Source organism: Buteo buteo, chromosome 11, assembly GCF_964188355.1.
Source record: "Buteo buteo chromosome 11, bButBut1.hap1.1, whole genome shotgun sequence".
NCBI classification, from domain to species: Eukaryota; Metazoa; Chordata; class Aves; order Accipitriformes; family Accipitridae; genus Buteo; species Buteo buteo.
Window position 1 is genome coordinate 27,802,214 of NC_134181.1, and position 19,249 is coordinate 27,821,462.

At 44.6% G+C, this 19,249-nt stretch overlaps 1 protein-coding gene across 4 annotated transcripts in view; it reads left to right on the top strand.

Annotated features, from left to right (window-relative positions):
• The window catches only part of TTC28 (tetratricopeptide repeat domain 28), a 202,181-nt gene that overhangs the window by 55,501 nt on the left and 127,431 nt on the right, over nt 1-19,249 (top strand). The window contains exon 1 of one of the 4 annotated variants that reach the window (XM_075041108.1): nt 11,065-11,494. The exons of the other annotated variants lie outside the window; for them this stretch is intronic. Coding sequence (XP_074897209.1) covers nt 11,468-11,494 — 27 coding nt within the window. The 5' untranslated portion in view covers nt 11,065-11,467. Of the gene's footprint in view, nt 1-11,064; nt 11,495-19,249 lie in introns of those variants that run through there. 4 annotated transcript variants of the gene reach the window in all.

The following is a 19,249-nucleotide window of genomic DNA, read 5'->3' on the forward strand; positions in this document are numbered from 1 at the left end:
AACTCATTTTCTCTGTGTGTTTGTTATTGGTGCTGCTAGTGGTGTATGGATGGCTCTTCTGCCACCTGCAGCAGTGCCTGAAGCAGACACATTCTTCTTATTCTTAAGGTGCATTTTATTGCTGGGTGCTGCTGTTTGTTAATTTTATGTTTGATTAGAAGTAGCAGGGGTGACCTACTGAGGTTTTCTAGCACTTCAAAAAACTTTCTTGCAAATTTTTTTTGAAGTGCTCCTAACAGTCAAAAGCGGCCTGGGCACAGTCCTGGCAGCTGGCTTGGGGTGGCCTTGCTTGAGCAGGGGGTTGGACAAGGTGACCTCCAGAGCCCCCTTCCCACCTCAACTGTCCTGGAATTCTGTGGTGTATCGCCTACAGACAAACTGCAGCCTGCAAGGTTCCCACAAAATGGTCTAAGTGCTATAGGAAAGTATGCTTTTCTGTTTTAGCCACGTCTGTTTTCATTCTTAAACTTGTATTTTTCAGTAAATGGTGGTGGTTTAAGCTGCTGGTGGTTAAAAGGCAGGTCCTGCAGAATGGCTGGAGTTGCTTGGCAACGAGCGGGAGCAGGGAGGGAGGTGAGAAAGAAAGAGCGGCTTCCGAATAGGTCAACAACAGCATCCCCTCTGAAATCACTGGCATGTGACACAGGAGAGTTTCCTCAAAGACCTACAGCATTTGGGAACATTTATTGGGGATGTGAGGGAATATTGTGAATATTGGAACATGGAATGAAACTGTAGTTGCCTTTGAATTCTGCTACTTACAGTCAAAAATATTTATTTCTAAATTTTCCATTCACAAGGTTCTCTTCCCCTCTCCGACTGACAGTACTCCCTGTGTATTCCCCAGTCTAATCCTTGTTCGTGGCTCCACAGCACTGCTGCCAGTTCTCTGGAGTCCATCAGCGCTGCTGTTTAATTGAGTGGATGAGGTGTTGTGGAGTGCTGTGACGCGCGGATGTAAGGACAGGTACCCACACACGGATGAGGGCACGCAGACATGCATGCCTGTGCATGTCCTCTTTTCTCTCCCTCTCCGATGTGTTGCTCTTTCCCGTGTGTGCTCTTTCTCTCCTGCTCTTTACTCCTCCTCCTCCTGCGGTCTTGCCCTGCAGCCCCTTTGTTTCTGGCAAGAGAAGTAAGAGAACTAGCCTGCGAGTTGAACCTGCTTCCTTTGGGGTTTTTATTGAGTTGTTTAAACTTGTACAGTAGGAAAGATCCCTTGGAACTGAACTATGTAGGGACAGGATGCTTCTGCCTTTTCCATTGAGGGAAAGCCCCTGCTGCCCGTGTCTGCTTTGGAGTAGCAATGCAGATTTGACCAGAAGCCTCATCTGTGTGTGAGGTCAAGCTGTATTTGTCAAGTTTTTTGATCAAATTAGCAGTGTCACTAAAGAAACAACTAATTTTCTTGAAAGCTGGTTCTTACTACCAGTCTCCTCCTCTCAGGTGTTCATTTGTTCTTTTCTGTGCTAAAAGCCACTTGCCAGTCCTTTTAGCATAACCAGCTGGAAGCAGACCTACATAACTTGCGGGTGTTAGGGAAAAAAAAAGAACACTGAAGTCAGCAAGAGGTATACAAGAATCTCAGTTGTAAGGGCAGAAAGACAAAAGCTCTTAAAGCTGGGTAGCACTTTTCACCTGCAGTTTGGTCAGATTACCCATGTATCCATAGCATTAGAAAATGTGAACTCGGGAAATGTGGGAAAGAAGAGCCTAAACTGATTACAAGTCTCAGAGCATCCTAGTAAATAATGACATGAGGTGAGAAAGTCCCAAGGGCCATGGAAAACCAGTTGGTTTTACTACAATGAATAGTGACAGACATTTCCATCAGTTTATATTCTCAGGATAAAGATGGGCAAGGAGAAAGATGGAGTGAGATGATCCTACTGGCATGAATGTACAGTCTGGGCTGCCTGGATTTTCTCCTTGCTTAGAAAGAATCTAAATGTTACAACTTCGGTCATGAAATTTCCTACTTTGATATTAACTGCTCGGCTGGAATTACAGGAACGATTTAGTGTCACGCCACTTCTGTTATGGGCATGCATAGGGCCATCCTGTACTAGTTGCAATCAGTTAATTTCCAGCATGCTCAGATAATAATACTTACCTTCGCTTCATGTCTCTTCTTGGCTCTCTGTGTAGTATTGTGGATTCTTCTGAAAAAGTACTGTTCTTAAAGATTTGGAATGTGCCTGTTGCATAGTTAGTTCTACCACTAATAAACAATAAATAACATGCCCTGAAAAATAAGGCACAGTTTCAGTGCTCTGAGGTAGAAGGAGGTTTCCTCCCCTCAACCTCAAGTTACACTCCTTTAAAATCTGCAGGAATACCCTTGCAGAGGAGGTGACTGAACCCGTCCTCTGGAGGACACCAGTCCCTCTGTGTGCAACACAAGCTCCGTTGTGGCATGGGCAGATCCCCACATTGTCACCAGCCTTGGGAGAGGGGCAGATGAGTTGCCTGATTGTCCTGGCATGGTGCAGGTGTTAGGTAGTTACAGGTGATTTATTTGGCTCTTTGAATTTCTTACTTGAGACAGCAGATGGTGATGGAATTCAGCAAGAGAAGACTGGGAGGATACCCTGCTCTGGGAGAGGACGCAGCAAAAAGGATACGTTTTGGTAAATCTTTACCTCCCAAGTGTTGCTTTGACCCACATCTTGACTGAATTACACTTGTCTCCATAGCAGCAGTAATTGTGCTTCCTACGGAAAAAGGGAGGGGGAAGTCATAATTAGAAGCAGGTCCCAAACATGATGTTTTCTGCTCAGAATCATGTAATGAAAGAGCTGAAGCTTCTTAAGCCAGTAACAGAGTCAAAATCAATAGTTTGAAGGCAAACACCTTCCTTGGTAAGATACAGTTAAAATTTAGGATGTATTTGCTATCCAATGAACTACAGAAATACATGTTTTGCCATAAGACTATCGCATAAATATTTCACAGGCACAACATTACATTTAAATAATGCTTCTCTTGATTAATACAGTCACTAGCTAGAAAATTTCTATTTGTGACTGAAACTTTCATCCTTAGGCTTCTTGATCTGGAAGTTCCCCGTCTCTGTCTTGCAGGTTGTTGTATATAATTAGCTTTTCCCTTGAAAATAAATAAAGTATTTCCCCCCCCATATTGATTTCTGAACATTTTAGAATATTAACCTAAATGTGTGCCCATGAAGAATCAGAGTGCCATCTCCATGTGAGTTTAGTTACTTCTTCCCAGTGTTTTGTTGCTGTTGGTCCCTGCTGCAGATGAGTTTGAATGGTTATTCTGTTAATATTAGACTTGCCCTTGTGTGGACAGAATTCTTTCTAGTTCCTCATGTGGACACCTGGAAAGCACTTATGTGTTCTACATGCATCTTCCTTATTAAAGCGTTGGACATTGAGCGTACTGGTTTTGGTGGGGATGGAGTTGATTTTCTTCATAGTAGGCCATACATACGATATTTTGTTTTAGATTTGTGACCAAAACAATGTTGATAACCCACAAATGTTTTAGCTATTGCTGAACTGTGCCTACACAGCATCAAAGCCTTCTCTTTCTCGCTCTGTGATAGTGCTTGTTTCCTTGCACCTTTTCTATATTATAGGTATAAATGTGCATGCATAAATGCTTAGTCATAATGGAGGTGCCAACAGAGACTCTCTAGCTATGCCATGAAGGGAGAGGTGATGAAATGGGGTAGTATGCTGTTCTTTTTTGTTGTTGTTGTTTTTCCTTTTCTTTTCTTCTACAAGGCGTGGAGTAGGGCTCATTTGGAATATGAAAGGGTGGCATAGAGAACAATGCAGTGTGTCACCATTTATTTCCCAAAGCGTGTGAAATGGATGGAGTTTTATCACATGACTTGGGTCCATTAATTAAAAGAGAACTGCCTAATTTTAGGGCAAAAGCCACAAATGAGGTAGAACATATGTACATGCATTTGCATGCCCTCCAAAGATGAGTGGGTTTTGGTGGGTTTATCTTCCATGTACATTCCTAGCTGAACCACCTCTGCACTGTAGGCAAAGCTTTGGTGGGAATACTTGCTGCCTCCCATGTTTCTGCTTGTCAGTGTTCTGTGTTACAGAACCATAGAATCACAGAATGGTTTGGGTTGGAAGGGACCTTTGAAGGTCATCTAGTCTACCACCCTGGTATTAGGCAAATACCACTCCAAGCTAGAGTTGCTTTCTGAAGAAAATATTTACAAATGAGTGCCTGGAAGCCAGGGCGATGAACCACAAGGAGCAAAACATGCAATGCAGTGTCCTGTGTTCCCTGTGACGAGCACAGAAGAGATACCTGTGTGAAAGTCCATTCCTTAAGTCCTAGCTCAGGTATCGGTACTTGAGAGGGGACTCTGTATCACAACAAGTTTAGCCCTAATCTTGTCTTAACCTTTTCATCATTTCATGATGATCCACTGAATAATTTGTAATTAGTAACAGGCACCTACATCCGTCAGATAATTTGGCCTGTGTGACCACCTCCCTCTCTTGCCCCTCCAGCTTCATGAATCCAGTTGCCAGTAATAAATGCTGCAGGCTTTTTCCTTATCTTCAGTTCATTTCAGTTCTGCATCTCTTTATATGCTACAACTCTCTAATTAGTCTTAAGCAACCAGTTTTTCTCAGCTGCTTCTCCTGTCAGAAGTGGTATTTTCCAGATAAGTATATCCTTGTTTTTCAAAGCCCTCTCCTTGGTTTTTCAGCCTGGATTATACCTCTGTGAAAAGAGCTTTTTCTGCTTGACTAAACAAAGTATTTTCTGAAGTGATTTTCAGTCTTTTGAAGAGAGTCAGCTGCTGAGATGTGAACCCCAGGTAACCTAATAATGAAAATAATCCATGCTACTGCTATACAGCATAGAGCAATCAATCTTTATTATCAAGAGAACAGGGAAAAATGCTATAGTCTAATAGCAAAATGCAACAGGAACAAAAGGTAGATGGACCAGAAGACTAGCATAATATGCAAAAACTCTGTAGGACCTTGAATTGCTTTCCTAGCTTGCTGTATTCTTGCCCTTTACTGTGCACTCTCTGTGATGCACGTACTACGATAATGCTAGGTGATGCCAGCACCTTTAGTTGAACTTTGTACTTCTCACTTCCTATATAAGAAGGGAATGGTAGATCGTGTGCCCAAAGCACCTTTAGTGTGGAAGTTGGAAGTAAATTTTGATTGTAAGATGCATGAGAACTTGCCATAAATTAACATCTAGAGATGAGTTAGCATTTGCTGATTTCTGGTAACCTAGAGAAGCGAGATTCTTTTCAGAACTCCAGTACACCAATTACTACACTTCAAGGTAGTTCTCTTCTCCCAGACTAGGAGAATTTTCTGAAATACTTTCTCCCTTTCGTAGTCCACACTTGCTTAGCAGCTGCAGTAACTCAGATCTAGTGTGCTGTATCTGATCTTTAAACGACTGCAAGGTTCCATATTTGCATTCAGCGTGTTAGTTTGAGGCAGACAAATCAATAGACACAGAATCATTGTAATGAATTGAAAGCTGCTTTAATAAATTCAGAAATAAAAGGATTTGATTTTACTATGCTTCATGAATTTGCCAAGAGACTTGGCTATTAGGACCTACTCCCCTCTTGCTGGGTTGGTGTATCGTTAACTGTTAAAATGCTGGCATCCTTCAGACTACCCGTTCAGTGAGTTCACAGGAAAGTGTACATCGTAAGATAAGTTGTTACTCTAAATCTTTATGTACCTCATGAATACTGTCCAATTTAGCTGCTTGCTAAAATGTTGAATGACACAATAAACTGAATCCTCATATACTTTGGATAGCCTAACTTGCAGTCTGCTCACCAAGCCATCTCCAACAGGACTTTTTTCTACTTGCAGTATATGTGATCGCTTCCAGGTGATGCACTTAGGTTGAGTAGAGGGAATTTCAAGGTGTAACAAAGGTATAAGAACTTAAAAGTTACTGAAAATGAAGGTTTATGCAAGAAAGGAGATAGTACATCAAATAGTTCTAGGTTCTTGCTAAGGATTAATTTGAAAAAGACACTTTAAAAGATTTTTTTCATTGAGTTGTAAGATTGATATCTAATATCAGATATGTCTTAATAACACACAGCTTTCTTTTATGTTAGTTAACATCTTTAGGAGGAAAGGAACAGGTATTTGGCACAATAGACTGGACTGTCAGATCCACAGTCCAAATTTTAAAAATACCAGTAAATCAGGGAAAGAAAAAAAAAGAAAAAGGTATTAGTGTAGCCAGTCATTTTTGCTGGATGGTTTTGTGCCAACCAGCCAAAATGCTGACCATTATTCTCTTATAAATATTGGAAGGAATAAAATATGTTTATTCCTTACTGATGTATGTTTGGAAGAGAAAACTCTGTTCCCTGGGCACTCCTGTCACAGTGTCCAGAAGTCTGGACCATTCACTCAGAATGGATTCATAATGCTGTTCCTTACAGAGAAGAGATGTCAGTGACCTGTGACAGCTCTGTGAATGAGGCATAATCCTGTATGGCAAATAATTGCACATGGCTCTCCAGACAAAAGCAGTATTTTGAGCCGGGGATGCTGGGGAGGGGAGCTGATTGTTACTTTTCAGCCATTTCGCCTTTAATCAACTGAGAGGCATTTAACTTTGATGGACCAACATTCTCTTCTGCTTTGTGTTCATATTATTACACAACTTGTCCACTGATTCCAACTGAACTTTACAAAGCACTAGCGCTGGAATTTTCTCAGCTTTGCTGATTACTGGAGAAAATTAGTTGTTTCACTTTGAAATGGACACGACGATTCCATTCTCATGATGGAGGAGATGGAAGCTGCCAGCATAAGATGGTTTCAGCATTTTCTGACAATTGAATCAGTACATACTGAGTGGCTTCCAACCTGGGAAGAGAATTGGGGACCTTAAAACCAAACCAAAACAAAAAATCATACTGCATTTTCTTTAATCTTAAAGAAGTCAGATAACCCTCTGACTTTGAAAGAGTGAAGAGCATTTGCCATTTCCTTCAGATACCAGGCATTTATACTGCCTTTGTTCTGGATGTTTGCTATGGCTTTGAAAATAGTGCCAACATTATTTCTTTTTTCAACAGCAGAAAAAAAAAAAGTTTAAATATAGCAGAAATGCTAATCACTGGAGTAAGAATTAAGATTAGGAGTGAACCAGCTCACTCCCTTTTGTGACAGGTGTATATGCACAGCTTCTGCTTTGCTTCCTGTTAATTATCTTTACTCAGGAAGAATTTCAAAAACCTCCTGTTGATCATGTCAAAACAACACATTTTGCAATCTGTCCTTGAATTAAATTAAGCTTCTTTCTGACAGCATCATGTTAAAAGGCATTGTCTGATTCTGACTGCTTATTTTCTTTACTGAAGTACTGACTTCACCATTTACAGAACTCTTCAGAATTGTCAATGATAGTTTTTAAAGTTATGGAAATCAATGAGTCTCAGGGCACACTGGCTCTACTGTTAGTATAATAGAGGGCATAGCTCCATGATATGCTAGCTCTGATGAGTAAAACCAGATGGAGTTCCTTTTCTGCACTGCCACACCTGTTCTTTTCTGTCCCTACTCCTTTTCAAAGCTTTATTTTTCACTTGCATCTGCTTGGCAATTTAATTTATAGCACACTGCCACAAGTACCGTCGGTAATGAAGGTGTGTGAACAGAAACACAGAACTGAGAGCAGGTGTTTGGGGGTAGTGCAGGACAAGATGGGAACTACTGAAGGTGGCTTTGCAACCGAGGCTGATGTGTTCTGCAACTGTTGCCTGAGCTTTGTCTTCATTCCAGAATACATGCTGTCACTGTGGAAGGGATGCAACCTCTGACCACAGGGGCTCCGAGTTGAAACACCCCATATGAGTTAGCTGCTCTTGCCTCCATGCGATCTGAGGCACACCATCCTTCAGGACTGCAGAGCTGCAATGAAAAGCAGCTGACTGTTTTATTTCCAAGGGACCCAGCAGTGAATATTTGTTGATCTATGTTTTGATACTACATTTGCCATTAAATTTATTGTTTACATCCGAGGTGCTGCACCCTTGGTCATTCAGCATAGCAATGAAAACTATGACTCTGCACCATTTCAGTAATATAAAACCCAGTTAAATTGTGTTGTGTTCATGTTACTAAGGATTTTTAACTCTCCCGAGACTCTCTGTTCATTTTTTAGAGACTTGTCTCAGAACAGAACCAAGAGCTCAGGGTGAAGCTTTGCGATTTTAGCATAACCTGCTTCTCAGAGATGGCCAGGTTGCTTAAGTTGCCCAGCTTTACCTTCAGTTCGCAGCATTGTTGTCAGTGAGGAAAGCACAGCGGAACAAACACTCCAACCATAAGATAAAGCTGAAACCACACAGATATTCCAGTAATAAACTTCTGGTTAAATTTCTTGAACAAGCAAATGAGAGATAAGATGCTGCACCTCTCCGGGGTTCTGCCTTGTGTCTTCTGTCCTTCACAAGGAACACTGTGCATTTACTGCATTTCCCCTGTGGCCTCTGTGCCCCCATCTCAGGTCAGCTGGAGGCACCGATTGACTGAGGACCTGGGGGAGGGTCAGGCTCTTAAAGCAGAGCCAAGCCACACTTGACCCTGTGAAGCAAATGAATGGGACAATGACATGGACCTTCTTCTCTGTGATCCTGTCACAGGAACGAATTGCTCCCCTTTTTTTTGCAGGTCTTGGCCGCTTTCTTGGAAGAACACTAATGAGAGAGTAAAACATTAGGTTGCAGGTTTCAGCAAGTGGGAGTTTTTGGTGACCCACTTTAATATAAATTTCTATGAGACGTTTATTCTGCTTTATTTACTGGGGAAGGAAAACACAGAGCAGATTTCTCTTTGACTAGAGAAAAATTTCAGTAAAATAAATAATGCTATTACCAGGGAGAAAAGCCAGAGCTTCTTAGGATCACATCAGATCTTACATCCTACAGCAGGATGTTGGTAAGAATGCACTTTATGGGCCATGGTTTAAATCTTGCATCTTTTTTACCCAGATAAAACAAAGCTTGGTATTGATGTATTGTCTGGATTGTCTTCAATCTGCCAAGTTTTACAAGTGCTGTATAACAGCAGTATACTGTAACAGTAGTATGTGGCAGTTCTTGGACTTGATGATCTTAGAGGTCTTTCCCAAACTTAATGATCCTATTCTATTCTGTTCTTTTCTTGTCTAGACTGTGCTTTTGCCATGAAAGGTTGGACCAGATGATCCTTGAGGTCCCTTCCAACCTGGTATTCTATGATTGATTCTATGATTCAAGATGTCCTGGTTTCAGCTGGGATAGAGTTAACTGTCTTCCTAGTAGCTGGTACGGTGCTATGTTTTGAGTTCAGTATGCGAAGAATGTTGATAACACTGATGTTTTCAGATGTTGCTAAGTAGTGTTTAGACTAAAGTCAAGGATTTTTCAGCTTCTCATGCCCAGCCAGCGAGAAAGCTGGAGGGGCACAAGAAGTTGGCACAGGACACAGCCAGGGCACCTGACCCAAACTGGCCAACAGGGTATTCCATACCATGGGACGTCACATCTAGTATAGGAACGGGGAAGTGGGGGCAGGGAATCGCCACTTGGGGACTAGCTGGGTGTCAGTCGGCAGGTGGTGAGCAATTGCACTGCGCATCATTTGTACATTCCAATCCTTTCATTATTATTGTTGTCATTTTATTAGTGTTATCATTATTAGTTTCCTCTTTTTTGTTCTATTAAACCGTTCTTATCTCAACCCAGGGGTTTTACTTCTTTTCCCGATTTTCTCCCCCATCCCACAGGGTGGGGGGGGAGTGAGTGAGCGGCTGAGTGGTGTTTAGTTGCTGGCTGGGGTTAAACCACGACACAAGAACTTACAGTTTCTCAATTCAATGGATATAAAAGATGTATTAAGAATTTTGCTTTAGGTCCCAGTGAATTCTGCACAGGTGCTGGGATTGGTATGTCTCCTTTGGCTTTCTTCTACTATAACAATCCCAGTGCTTCAGCCACAGGGAGGGAAAGCTGGGATTTCCCTCAGTGCATGTGAGACAACCCAGGATGAGCGGAAGAGGTGCGTTGAACTGGAAACTACATGGGAAAATCCAGTTTCACCCTGGTTTATCCCTTTCCCTTGGGTGTGAGCTCAAAGATCAGAACAGGCTGTTCTCCCCAAAATGTCTCCTGCCGTGGGCTCTACAGGTCAGATTTTATACTGTGTTGCAAGCACCGCAACAGTTCAGTCTTGTCATCCCTTAGTCCCTTCAGCTTTACTACAGGGTGGGATTTCTAACTCTTCTGTTGACCACCTCCACCTTTCGAGTATCGCCTCGAAGTATTTCCAAGAACCAGAACGCTCTTTCCTCTGGTGAACCCTGAGCTTTTGCAGTTTGCAGCATCGTAAGTAAACCACATTCTGCGCTGCTTTGAAGCGCCGTCTTGGCTTCTACTCTGGGAAAAAAGGGTAGCTGTGAGAGAGAGCGCGCTCTTTTGCTTCTTTTACCTGTAGGAGAGCAGGGTGCAAAGGGGTTTGACACCACACGGGTGCCGCCTGCGCTCGGTATAAGGCGAATCTCTTGGGCTAGGTTTTGTTTGCAATTTTTGTCGTGGCAAGACCGCATGAGAAGGGTCGAAGCCCGCCGGCTTTGCCGACGGATCCGAGGCCCTGCGCTTTAACTACTCTTCAGCAAACCAGGGTGTCCCCGAGCCCGAGGCTGCAAGCGCTCGCCGTGCCGCCCCAGCTGCCTGTCTGAAGCCGACCGCCGCAAGGCGAGGCGGCTCCGCAGCCCCGCCGCTCGCCCCCGGCACCCCTCGGAGCCGCGCGGGGGGAGGCGCCGCGACGGGCCGAGGCCTTCCGGCGCTCCCGGTCGGCGGCGGAGCGGCCGCGGGGGGCGGACGACGGCGGCGGCTCTGGGCGCCGCGGCCGCCTGCCGGCCCGGAGGCCCCGCGCTCGCGTCTCTGCTCCGCGGCGGCCTCGGTGCCCGGGCGCGGGCGGCTCCGGCTGCGGCGCGGGGCGTGGCGGGGGGCGTGGCGGGGGCGGCGGCAGGACCCGGGGGGCTCCCGGCCGGCGCGGCGCGGCGGGCTCTGCCGGCGCCCGCGCCCCTCTCTGCCTCCGTGCGCGGCGGAGCGGCGGGCGCGCGCGCGCGCGCGCGGCGGGCCGGGGCCGGGTCTCGCCGCACACTCGGCGCGGGGCGGCCGCGCGCCATGCGCCCGGGAGCTGCGGCTCCCTGCGGGCCGCGGGCGTGAGGCGGTGCTGGCGGGGCGCGGCGCGGCGGAACGCAGCGGCGGAGCTGGCCGCCGCCGGCTGAGGAGAGCCCCGCTCCCATGGCCCGCGCGGCGGGGCCGGCTCCTCTCCCGCGGGCGCGGCGGGGCGCGGCGCGGGCCTCGCGGCGGGGCCGGGCAGCATGACCGCGGGCCGCCGCCCCGCTGCGCTCGCCGCCAGCACCCAAGCGCGACCTTGATGCTCCGCGTCCCCGCTCTACAAATATGATGAAATGGCAGCCCCGGAAGAAGGTGGGTGACGAGGAGGAGCCGGGCCCGCCGCCGGCTCCCCCGGGCGGAGCGGCGGGGCCGGCCCCCGGTCCGGGTCCCGGGTCACCGCCCCGGCCGTCACGGGCGGCGTCGCGAACTTTTCTCTGCCCTCCGGCGGTCGTCGCGCCCCGCCTCGCCCCGGCCGGGACGCCGAGAGGAAGCGGCCGCCGTCCGTGGGGTGGGGCGCGGCGCCCGGCCCGGCGCGGCCCGGCCTGGCCCGGCCCCGCTGAGGGGCCCGATCCGGGCCGCGGGGCCGCCGTCCACCTCCGCCGGCCCGGCCCGGCCCGGTGTTTGGGCCGTTTCCTAATATGGCTGCTTGGCGGGAGCAGCGCGCCCCGCGCCCGATCGCGGCGGGGCCGGCGGCACGAGGCGGACCTGGCGGGGCCGCCCTTTGTCGGGCGCTGCCTCGCTCGCGCCCGGCGGCGCCCGCCGCTTGCCGGGGCGCTGGCGCGGGCCGGCCCGCGCGCCGCGTCCCTGCGGCCGTTCCAGAGGTTCGAGGCCCGGCAGGACGTTCTCGTTCCAGCGGGCTTGGCAGTGCTTTTTTATTGGCATTCTTCTCGGGGAAAATCGAGCAGACTTGAGTGTGCTGTGCTGCTCCTCCTCAGCAGTGACCCCTCGCTCCTGGCAGCTGTGCACTATTAGACTTTTTATCCCCCCCCCCTTTTTTTTTTTTTTTTTTTTTTACTTTTGGAAAAACCTGCTTGAACCAGCAGGGCTCTTTCTTTCTTTGTAGCATGATGTGTGATACTGTGTTTTACATCAGGGGAGAAATAGAAATCATATGTGAAATGCATGAGAGCATCTCTCGCTTTGAGTGCTAGGCACTGAAATAAATGGTGCTTCAGAACATCCTTCTTGGAGTGTGTACTGCCACCGCATCTCTGGGTAATCCGTCAGGCTTTGTGTCACTGATACCTCCGCTCTTTTCAGCTGTTCTGAAGCTGTGCCTTTAATTTTTTCAAGCAGGCAATTGCTTCTAGTGAGAGGATTTCTTCTTTCAAATCATTTTGTCTTCAGCAGGATAAACAGATGATGGTCAAGCTCGATGCTCCCATCATTTGTGCATTTTTCAAGCCCCTTTGTGCCTCCTTTCAAACTGGTTTTAAGATATCTACAAGCTATAGATTTTTAAAATGTCTGTTTTTACTGTTTCCAACTAAATGTGCAGTCAGTCCTGTGGTTATGGCTATGGAAACCCCTCCAGGCCATGGTTACAGCAGTATCGACTGAACCACTGAAATATTATTCTTGGCTGCTGCCTGGACTCCTCGGCTCTGGAAGATTCCGTTTCAAGTGTCAGGATTCACTCTGCAGTATTGGCTCACCCGCTTGTGCTTAAATCACAATGTCAGATGGTTATTTTTTTTCTCTGCATTATCATCTATGTTCAAATGGTGTTGATTTTGGGTAACCACTTTTGATTGTGTAGAGGGTACTGAAAGATAGCTGAACTCATCTGAACTGTTGAGCTTCTTACTAGTCTGAGCAAAAAAATGATTCCTGCTCCTGCTATGATGTGATGGAAACTATGTTCGTGTTGGAATAGGTTCAGTTTTCAACTGTAGTACCAGTAAAATCTCAGCAGAGGTTATTTTGTCAGTGTTGCCAGCATACTCACGTGAGTGTAGCCAGGATTTCTGCTGGCCTGGCCTGAGTGCCTTTGTAGTGTTGCAGTCATGTGCTTTACAGAGCAGTTTCAAGAAAATGACTCATGCAAACTGCTTGAGAAGGCACTGCTGCTCTGTTTCTTAACAGGACACAAAATGAGAAAAACTAGCTAGTGTTCCTGTAGCCCTTGCTTGTTTATAGCTGTTGGTTGTTTCTGAAAGTGACTTTTGAGAAGTCATTTGCCTGCCTCTTCCCTGTTAAAATATTCAAATATGAGAGCTGTCAATAAAAAAGCTGACTGTGTGTGCTGCTGTACTGAATGAGGAGTCTTGTTTGATTTATATATTTGTACTCGTGTTCTTTTGCTTTACCCATTTTTTTTTATTATTATTAAATGTTCAAAGTGTTTTGTTCATTGAGGGATTTTTGCTTTTACGACTGTTAAATGGTGCAGCATAGGATCACGTGCAGTTTTTTAGTCCTGTTTGTAGACGTGGAGTAAGCTCCTTTGTTTGGTGATGCTAAGGTAACAACTATCACCCATAGCATGTAAGGCATTGTCTTGCCTTCAGCTAATGAAAAAAAGAGTTTGCATGTGACTGAAATTTTTCTTTTCTGTTGTAAACCATGTATATTTCTCTTAAATTTAGAAAATTGCTGTTGCTTACTAAATTTTTCCGCAAGCACCAGAACTAATAAAGACTCTTTTCCTGTGGAGTTCTGCGACTTGCCTCTGACTCCATTTCCCTTCAGGTTCTCCCTGTGTCTCTGTCTAGCAGGTGGCTGGTTCAGAGCAGGGTTCATGTTGGTGGCCTAGGTGACCACTGCCCCTGGAATATGTTTCTCTGGCAAAGGGTCAGCGGGCCCAAAAGCCGTCAGAGCTGGGGTGGGGGACAGGTGGGCTGCCAGTGTGTTGTGTAAGCCTATTTCCTTGGGAAGCCAGGCTTAAATTCCAGCATGAGATGTCCAGTGCGTTTAGGGTGAGCAGAACTGCACTGACAAACTCTCAGGAGGCTAGTAATTAAATTATACATGATCTGGATACAGATTTGGCTGATGTGTTATACTGATTATATTCTTTGAAAAGCATAAAATTAGCCACGTTAGTATGTCAGGTGGCTCAGGCTGCAGGAATTATATCTTTCCTTCCAGTCTGTCCTTATCACAACCTCTTTTTGAAGCTTCCTTTGGCTTGAGGGTATGATTTGCTGGAAGGGTGAGTGTGCCACGTGTACTGTCCTGGGGATGCTCACTCCATTGGCTCCCTGGTGAATGAACCGGTTTGCGCTGTGGTGCTTTTGCTGGATCTCATCGCTCAGGACTTGCCTCAGGCTCCTCTGACCCGTCGTTGGCTAGGGTTTGCTTCAGCCTCTCGGCTGAGGGAAGAAGAGAATGGCTTCATTGGTGGTGTGTTCTTGTTTGCTAGTGCATATTCTTTTATCTGTGAATAAAAATAATAAAAAAGCCATTATACTTGTGATCGCACAGTGGGATACTGGAGTTCAGGTGAGAGAGCACTCCTTTAAAATTACTAAAGCCAGCAAGTTGAAAAAAGTGGCGCTTCAAGTTTATTGAATATACCTAGATTGTTATGTGGGAGCAATGTGGTAAATTTTGCATGCTTAAGAAACCTGATAACAGAAACTGGTTTAGATACTAAAAAAAAAATTGCACATAGGAGTCATTTGCTACTTAGTTATGATGACTAAATGCTAGACAAAACCTGAAATCACTGACTGTGTCAGGTGCAGATTTCATGAGGGATTCAATAAATCATTAATAACAACACAATGAACTGCAATAGCCCTTTGGATGGATGGAAAAGTTATGTATATGTATATTTACCAAGAGCATTTCAGTAAGAGGATTCATTCATATATACTAACTCCTCTATAAACAAATAGCTTTTTCAGTTTTCTTGCAGTACAGAAAAAAATAGGGTCTTAATAAATTCATGCAAATCTCATTTTATTTCTGCCATAACTTACTGTCTTTGAGACGGGCATTGGTTTTTTGAAGCCTGGATCTATAGGATTATGATACCTCTAAGTCCTCTATTAGGATTTTAAATACGTGCTTAAGACTGTAACAGTGCTTTTCATCTTGGTCACTGTTGTTTTTAAAAAGTGTAACAGTAGGATCCAAAAGCTCAGACTTTTTTTTTTCCCTTCTTCTTTTTTTAGGTTTCCTTTTAGACTGTAACTTTGTGCCACACTTCATGGCTTCATCTATCCATACTGCTACTTAATCTGGGCATACATGTCCACTTCTGCATGGATGGAGAGGAACCATTGAAGTGGCGTCCGAATACAAGGTGTTTGCGTTCATGAGACAGTCTCTATTAATTTTATTAGAAACAATGCAATATCTTTTTTGTGACCTTATTCTTATCAGTGATGGTGCTTGTGTGGCCTATTATGCAGAAGCACTGCTGGGAAAATATGGTGAATGCAATCTCTATTGTATCACTTGTAAAATGTCACAGGTTGTAGAGTTCTTTTCCATAGGGAACTGAATGGGCTGATACTCAGGCAGACTGCTTGTGTAAAAGTTACCTTTTGCCTCTGTGTTGCATGCTGAAATGAGTTGTGCTACAGAACAGAAAAGGACTGAGAAATACTTGCAAGACAATGATAATTTCTGCAAAGGAGCATGAGCTTAGTTGACCCTTGGGTTCCTTTCTCTACAGATTAGTAGATTTACCAACATCAGGATTTACCAATGTGGTAAGTGCTCTGACTTTTGCAAGCTGGAAAAACAAATCTGTTTTTCAGAATTCTGCTCATACTAGGTGAAAATAAGCAAATTGTTTGGGTTTTTTTATATTCTTTTTTACCCCCCCTTCCCTACCCTCCTACCCCTCCTCCTTCCCCCCAGTTTTATAACTGGCAGTTACCAGAGGATGCTTAAAAGCATTCACGGTAAGCTTTCCTATCTTATATTTCTTAAGAGGCTTTTAAAATCTAAATCTACCCTCTTACATGCCTAAATAAACAAAAATGGATAGTATTCCTGACCTGTTAAATATTGTAGATCTTTTCCATTTAAGGCCGTACAGTACTTGGCTCTGGAATGATGTTATGCCTGAATTCATAGCAATCTGAGCTGGTAATCCATCTTTCTGCAGAGTGATAGAGCGCTGTCCTGCTTTCCTCTAACAGCAACCTGGAATGAAGAAGCTTCTTCCAAAGCTGTCGGGTCTAAGGAGGTGTAGGCTCTGCGGCTAAGCTTAGCTGCCCATCACGGGGCTTTGCTTTTTGGACTTCTCAGGGTAAATGTTATCTCCAAACCTTTACAAGCTTTGACTGCAAGAGGCCTACTTGCTAAAGACTTCTGAAGGTTGTGGCCTTGGGGTGGATTTTTTTGTTTCGTTGTTTTTTTGTTTGTTTGTAGTTTTGAAGGAGAAAGCTTCGAGAAGAAAAGGCTAAGAGGAGGTCTTTCTGTTGTATGAGCAGGAGGAGGCACCTAAGGAGGGGGTGTAGAGGAAATTGAGAGTCTCTCCTCCGAGGTGGAAGAGGCAGATGAGAGGCAATGGATGCAGCTCTGAATATAGGAAGTTCTGACTAGGTACAAGGAGAAAATGTTTTACCGTGAAGGTTGTCAAATATTGGAACAAGGTTATATCTAACTTCAACACATTACTAGCAAAGTTAACGCTGCTTAAGTTTACATTTTTGTTCATTTATACCATTTAGTAGCCTGTGTTGCCTGAATATACCCTTTGTTCAGCAGTGATTATGTTGTGGGTCCTGGATGCTTCAGTGGAGGATGGGTGAGAGGGAGAGAGCTTGCCAGTGCTCTATTCTGTTTGTGAAGTGGTTTGTGCAGTAGTAAATGAGACTTCTGAAAGAGCACAGAATTTCAAAACAAAAAAATTAATATTCAGCAATTGATTTGTTGTTTTGTTCTCGATTCATGTAAGTGTTGTTCTTTTTGTGGTGTGGTATGTGGATGAGCCGTGACAGGTATCAGTAATCTCTGTTTTGAACAGGAGGGGAGAGTATGAGGGTACATCCCTGAGACAAAAGCTGGCTAGGCAGGAACAGGACTTAGTGTGGTGTCTCTGCTGATCTGTGTATTTCCAGACCCGGTAGAAAAACTGTGAAGTCCTGATCAGTCTTGCCTTGTACCCCACACATCCTGATGGGATGTAATGTGCAATGTGTAACTACAGTGTATTATCCAAAACTTCTAATATATGATAGAGTTTCTCTTATCTTCTCGTGACAGACTTCCAGTCTCATAGGTGTAATAAGATATGTGATACCTGCTTGGTTTTGCAAACTCTCTTTCCATACTGTGAACACAGTAAAGACCCAGCAATTTTTGAGGGGACAGCCCCCAAACACATTATCATTTTTTCCTTTGCTATCAGATTGCTGTTGCCTTTTGTCATCTCTTGTACTTGTGTTTCAGGGTCTTCTGCTGTATGGATTACTGACTTCCACCCGTCTGTGAATATTTAGGGTATTTCAATGTGGTAGAGATCAGCCCTTCCATAATACTATTTAACTGGTGGGTAGAGCATGAGCTCTAATAACCTTTGTTTGAAAACCAATGTTCTAAAATGCTTGGAAGATGCTATGCTATGAGCAAGCTCAATCCATCACTCATTTTTCAGGTACTGCAGAAGTTTAGTGAACACTACCTCTTATCATGGGTTTAGAGCAGGCTCCATATTGCTGTACTGCTGGGACCCCAGTCTGTGTCCCAGCAGCATAGGATTAGGAGTAAAATATATATGGGGGTATTATGGCAAGAGAGATGTGCAGAGGCAGCAGCAGACTGTTCCCATGATTGGTGACAAGATATGTGGGATTGAACATGTTTGCTTATGAAAAATAGTGAATAACTGACAGTACGGTTTTCTGATGCACAAGAACAACAAATACAAAGCTTAGTTTCTTGTAACCTCTGGTATTTTGTTTGCGTTTATACAGTTTTTACAAATACTGCAGCAGCTGTTGCCATACTTGTCCTTATTGCCCGAAAAGAATGCGCATCAAAATGCTGTCTTTGAACCTTTGATTTACTCAGCAGAAAAGAACTGCATTGTCCAATGCAGTATAATAAGTGATCTTCCTTTGACTTAATCTGTGGATGTGGTTTATTCCTCCTCTTTTCTGCATGCACTTTTAAAAGCCTGTATCTTTTAGGCTTTCATAATAACCTAATGATAGGGTCATCAGATAGGGATTGGTGATTCTTGTTATTATCAAAGATAGATGTATATTCTGGCAAAACAGAACTGTGGGTTAATGAACATGATAACATACAATTCATAAGAAACAATTCCTCCTGTATTTCCTAAATGGAGCATTTGATAGGAATACTCTTTGCAGTAAGTGCTGTACTGGAGAATTTCAGACTAGAAGATAATTACTTGTAATTATGGAAATTTCTGCAAAGGAAATTGTCTAAATTTGTTCCCGTTAAGAAATGGAATTGCTCTAGTTGCAGCATTTGAATCCTTCTAGGAGATTAATGCAATCTTCCTTCATTACTGTGAATGGGCTTTGTAACCTTCTGGTGTATCTAAAATCACCCCTTTAATCCTGCTCATCCGTTTGAATTTCTACTAAAACTTAGTTTGGTTTAGAAGAAAAATCAACAACATGCACAAAGCTGGTCTTAAGCTGGGTCTGTTATTTCAAGAGCTCACAAAAGAGGCTAAAAATGAGCATACAGAAGCACAAGAAGAAAGTTTTATGTGGGTGAAGGTGAAAGCAGAGGATGTGATACTCAGCGAAGGTAGGAACTTATTACTTATGGCAAAGGTGCAAGACGTACACTTTGTACATGTGTGTTCTGGTAATCGTGGATGTCAAAGTGCGGTTTGTGTGCGGTGCGTGTAAGAAGCCTTTTCAATGCAGGGCAAACTGGAGAAGATTGTAACAAAGTAAACAAATGGGGCAAGGATGTGGGTGTGAGCAGTCAGTCTTTCTAGGTCAGTGCAACCTGTTCTTCCCCTGCTTGGAGAAGATGTGAACTCTCTCTGCCTGCTTGCAAAATGAGATGTCATTCAGATGTAATCAGCGTGGTGCTGTGCTCAAATACATGCAGCCTGCCTCTCAGCAAGGCTGACAGTTCTTGCCTGGCACTGCGTTACAGAGCTTCCATTTACATAAA